At 64.1% G+C, this 4,111-nt stretch overlaps 2 protein-coding genes and 1 long non-coding RNA gene across 10 annotated transcripts in view; 2 read left to right on the top strand and 1 right to left on the bottom strand.

Annotated features, from left to right (window-relative positions):
• Positions 1-1,415, bottom strand: part of ITGB2 (integrin subunit beta 2) — a 39,616-nt gene extending 38,201 nt beyond the window's left edge. The window contains exon 1 of the mRNA XM_011224760.3: positions 1,234-1,415. Within this exon, the coding sequence (XP_011223062.2) occupies positions 1,234-1,400 (167 nt within the window). The 5' untranslated portion in view covers positions 1,401-1,415. The remainder of the gene's footprint in view (positions 1-1,233) is intronic.
• FAM207A (family with sequence similarity 207 member A) overlaps positions 1-4,111 on the top strand; it is a 54,059-nt gene that overhangs the window by 3,768 nt on the left and 46,180 nt on the right. The gene's annotated exons all lie outside the window — the stretch shown is intronic.
• LOC117801080 lies at positions 1,479-3,148 on the top strand. Its single transcript, XR_004623475.1, has 2 exons — positions 1,479-2,006; positions 2,879-3,148. It is a non-coding gene; the product is annotated as an uncharacterized LOC117801080 (long non-coding RNA).

Raw genomic sequence — 4,111 nt, 5'->3', positions numbered from 1 at the left:
GGGGGTGAGCGGGAGGGCTGGAAGGAGAGGCGAGAAACAAAGCTGGAAGTTCGGGGCCTGGGGCTCTGGGACCGCCCCTGGAGGGAGGCCGCAGGCCCCACCCGGCACCCCCCGCGGGCAGAGCGCGCTGGCGAAATCGCGACTTCCCGGGGCCTCTTCCTCCCACCCCTTCTTCACCACTTCCTCCGATCGCCCCCGGCATCACGCAGTGAGTCGAGCACATTGTTTTTACCCAAAAAGTTTCCAAATTCAGGAACTGCACAGCCCCGAATCGTTTGCATCTGAGCTTCCTGTCGCATTCCTGGGCGCGGACAGGCGCGGACGGTCCACCCCGCGGCACCTGCGCACACAGGCTGGGGACCCACCGCACTGTCCAGGAGCCACGAGGCAGGCGTGTGTGCCCGATTCCCGGAAATTCGTCTGGTTATGGAGACATTCGGACGACAAATGGCCCCGCAGAGATTCCAACCGACCATTTTTAACCCCAGGAGTCCCTGAAGCAAAGCCAAAGGTCACAGGGGTGGAGGCGACCACGAACCCAGCTCTCTGTTGTCGGCCCAGCGTGCCGCGTCCCCACCCGCCGGGGGCCGGGGGTCGGATAGCACGACCGAGAGGCAACTGCGCCCAGATGCCAGCGCGTCTACGCGGCGCGGACGACCCCCATCCCCCGCCGGCAGCCACTCTCCGGCCGTCCCCTCGGGGTCGCGGTGAAGGTTCTGGGCGTGGCCTCGGCGCTCCTCGCCGAGAAACCAGGCCAGCCAGGCAGAGGGCGGCGGGACTTGGCGCCTGCCTTAGTCTCCCGATTTGTAGCCAGTGGATCGAGCCCACTGGGCGCCGAGTGGGGCAGGTCTCAGCCGCACGCCCTGCAGCGGGCATGTCCTTCCCGGAGTGGCTCAGTCCAGAATGCTAGGGAGGGTCTGGAAGATGGAGCAGGGGGACGGGGACGGAAAACACCCTCCCATCCCTTCGCCCTTGAGCACCTGGGCGGGGCAGGATGGGCTGGGGTCGCACTCAGGGTTTTGCCTCTGCCAACCCCACGCAGACACCGCGACGTCCCCACGCCCCGTCCCTGAGCTGCGAACCAGGCCGCATTTGCTGCCTACCTTTTTGGGGACCCTGGAACCTACTGAGCGCACTGCCTGCAGGCGCTTCTGGGGCTTTACCTGTCTCCCCAAGGACCCCGCACTGGCACCCCCATTGCAGAGATGGGGAAACAGGGCCAGATGTTCCTACCTTGCCCAAGTCAAGCTGAAGCCTGGCGGGCTGTCTGGGTGTGTGAGCACGGCCTTCCTTCCCCAAGTGAGGCCTGGGGCACCCTGAGACCGGGACTCAGGCCAGGAAGGGGTTGAAGGGAGCAGAGTGTTCAGGGAGAGGGGCGGAGACGGGCTGAGAGCACACATTCCCAGGGCTGAGTGAGGAGCGCTGGAGAGAATTTACCTGGACCCGGTTCGCTGGGCTGGGCTCTGCACAGGGGAGCCTGGCGGCCATCCCACCCCTCCCCCCGCTCCATGACCACCCCTGGAAGGAAGTGCTGACACTGGGCACTTGGCGAGTGCAGGGTTAGGGCAGCGGCCCAGGGCCAGGCCGGGTTGGAAGTCCAAATCCCAGGACTGTGACTGGGCGCGGGCGGCGTCGGAGCTGCAAGGGGCTGCCCGACCGGGAGCCGTCGCTGGTTCCTCTCAACGCGCAGCTTGGTGGGGCCTGCGGAACCCGGTCCTTCAGTAGGAAGTCCCTCACTGAGGGCCCCGGGGGAGTCTGCACCTCCTGGAGGCCATTCTTCCGCGACTGACCCCAGGCCTCGGCGCGCAGCGGTCTTGAGACGGCCTGTGCGCAGTCCGCGCGGGCGGAGGCCGGAGGGCAGCAGGCGCGGGGACACGGATTCTGCCGCAGCCCCGCGGCGAGCCCAGCTCTGCCCGGAAACCCAGAAGCCCAGAGTGCGCCCACTTCGGGCCGCGAGCGCCCTCCGGCGACAAAAGAATGAGTCCAAGAAAAAGCAAAGAATCCAGGTCCCGCTGGGAGGGGACGCCCCGGGGCGCGGCTGAGCGCTGGTGGTGGGGGGGGGGCAGAGCGGATGGGGCGGGGCCTCCCGGCTAGGGCAGGGCCCGCGGGTAGCCTTTCCAGGGCTCTCTGGGGAGATGGGGGTGCTGTAAGCAGAGAGGGACTCCAGGAGGGCCAAGGGTATGGCTAGAGGGCAGGGAGACCGCTGAGGAGGCCAGGGCAGGAGCCCCCGGGGTGGGGCTGGGGGAGTTTGGGGTAGAGATAGGGGGCTGCTGGATTGAATGTGACAGGAACGGGGGAGCCAGCGAAGATGACGCCTTGGTTTTTGGCTTGGGCAGCTGGGTGGGTCACAGTGTCATTCTTTGGAAGGCAAATATGCTGCTGGAGCATGGGGCCAGATTGGGATCCGCACCAAGAATTCTGTTTTGAGATTTTCACTAAATATTTAGGTGGAGATGGAGAGATCCAGCTGCAGAAGGAAATGTCAGGATAGCAGGGTAGGGCACGGAAAGCGTGGATAGGAGGAGGTCACCCAGGGGGATCATGGGACAGGTGGAAAGAGAACATGGCCCAGGACTTTCAAAAACTCTTAGCTGATCCATTTTGTTGGACACTGTTTTCCTTTTATTGAGAAAACTTGCACTGCACAGAAGAGGCAAAAAGCCAACCCTGAAAGTGAAGCTGTCCAGCAGGCCTCGAGCTGACCAGGTGCTAAGTATAAGCAGTGCTGCTCACAGCCTTGCAAGAGGTTCTAGCCAGAGGAAGCTGGTCTCTCCTTTTGATCAACCTGGTCTGACAGATGCCGGTCAGACATCCATGTTGGCAGCTCTTACAGTGTGGGGATGTCAAGTCTGAGAGGGTCTTCTGGGGTTTCTTCCAGGGACATTTCCCTGCGGCTTCAGCCTAGATCCGTGCCATGAAGTCACCCCTATATGTTCTGGCCTGATGTCTCTGAGGTGCCTGCTTCATCTACGGATGGCCTCATTCCCTGTTGGGACATTCTGGGACTGGGTAGGTCGGCTCCTGCACAGCCTGGCCAAGGACGCCCTGAACAGACCTGCTACCAACCCAAGCAGGGTGTGTTGACTTGCCATGGTCTGCCTTTTCTAGAATATCACATCCTCAGTAAAGCTGTGTAAGTGGACACAAATTCCAGCCGGTTATGTGGCCTTGAGTCAATCACGGATCCATCACCTTGGCCTTAAGCGGCTGATTGGTCGTCTGTCCAATCTCCGGAGACGTAGCAGCAGCTCGGCCTGTGGCCTGTGGCGGGCTCGTCCTCTCCCAGACCCATCTGGGTGGGTGGGCTTCCCCTGGGCTCCCCGCCGTGGTTGAGCCGTGGGTGCTGGGACCCAGTGTGGGGGGTACAGTGTGGCCAGTGCCCTGGCTGAGTCTGGACTCCTGCGTGGCCCCAACCACAGCCCGTTTTGTGCTGTACTTTGTTCTAGATTCGTCAGCTTTGTGTCCCCAGCAGCACAACGGGCTCCGTGAGCATGGGAGTCAGGCCCACCGCCAGGCTGCCTTCCTGGACAGACCCGTCCCGTCCCGTCCCGTCGGGGGTCGGGGGGGCACAGCAGCCACGCCGCGGAGTCCCAAGAGCAGGGCTTCCAGCCTGCAGCCTGCTCCGCCCTGGGGCTGAACCGCGCGTCACACCAGTTTCCGGGGATCGTTCGGAGTAAATGAAAGTGTCAGTGTTCGATCAGAGTTAGCGACAGCACACGGACTAGGGGGATCAAGGGTGTTGGGGCTCCCCTTCGTGCCCGGGTGCTTCACGGCAGATGGGCTGCGCTTCTCACGACACGCAGGCCCGCACGCCCCCGTCCTGAGGCCGCGTTCTGAAAGGCACGAGGCTGTGTGGCCAACACACTCGTGTGTGTCCAACATGCTTGGTGCCCGTGCAGGCTGTGTCTGTCCTTCCCCCCGGTCGCTGACGGCCGCCTGGACCGCACACGTTACCCACACCTGCGGGGCCGATGGGGCGGGGCCGCGCGTCCTAGCCCCGCCCTCGCCCGGGCTCTTGCGCGGCGGCGCGGGAGGAGCGCGGACCCCAGCCGCCCGGCTCCCGTTTCCGCCCGGGCCGCCCGCGCGCAGGACCAGCTTCCGGCCGGCGGCC

The sequence above is a fragment of the Ailuropoda melanoleuca genome, chromosome 1 (genome assembly GCF_002007445.2).
Source record: "Ailuropoda melanoleuca isolate Jingjing chromosome 1, ASM200744v2, whole genome shotgun sequence".
Classification (NCBI taxonomy): Eukaryota; Metazoa; Chordata; class Mammalia; order Carnivora; family Ursidae; genus Ailuropoda; species Ailuropoda melanoleuca.
This window is presented reverse-complemented; position numbering and strand designations above follow the sequence as displayed.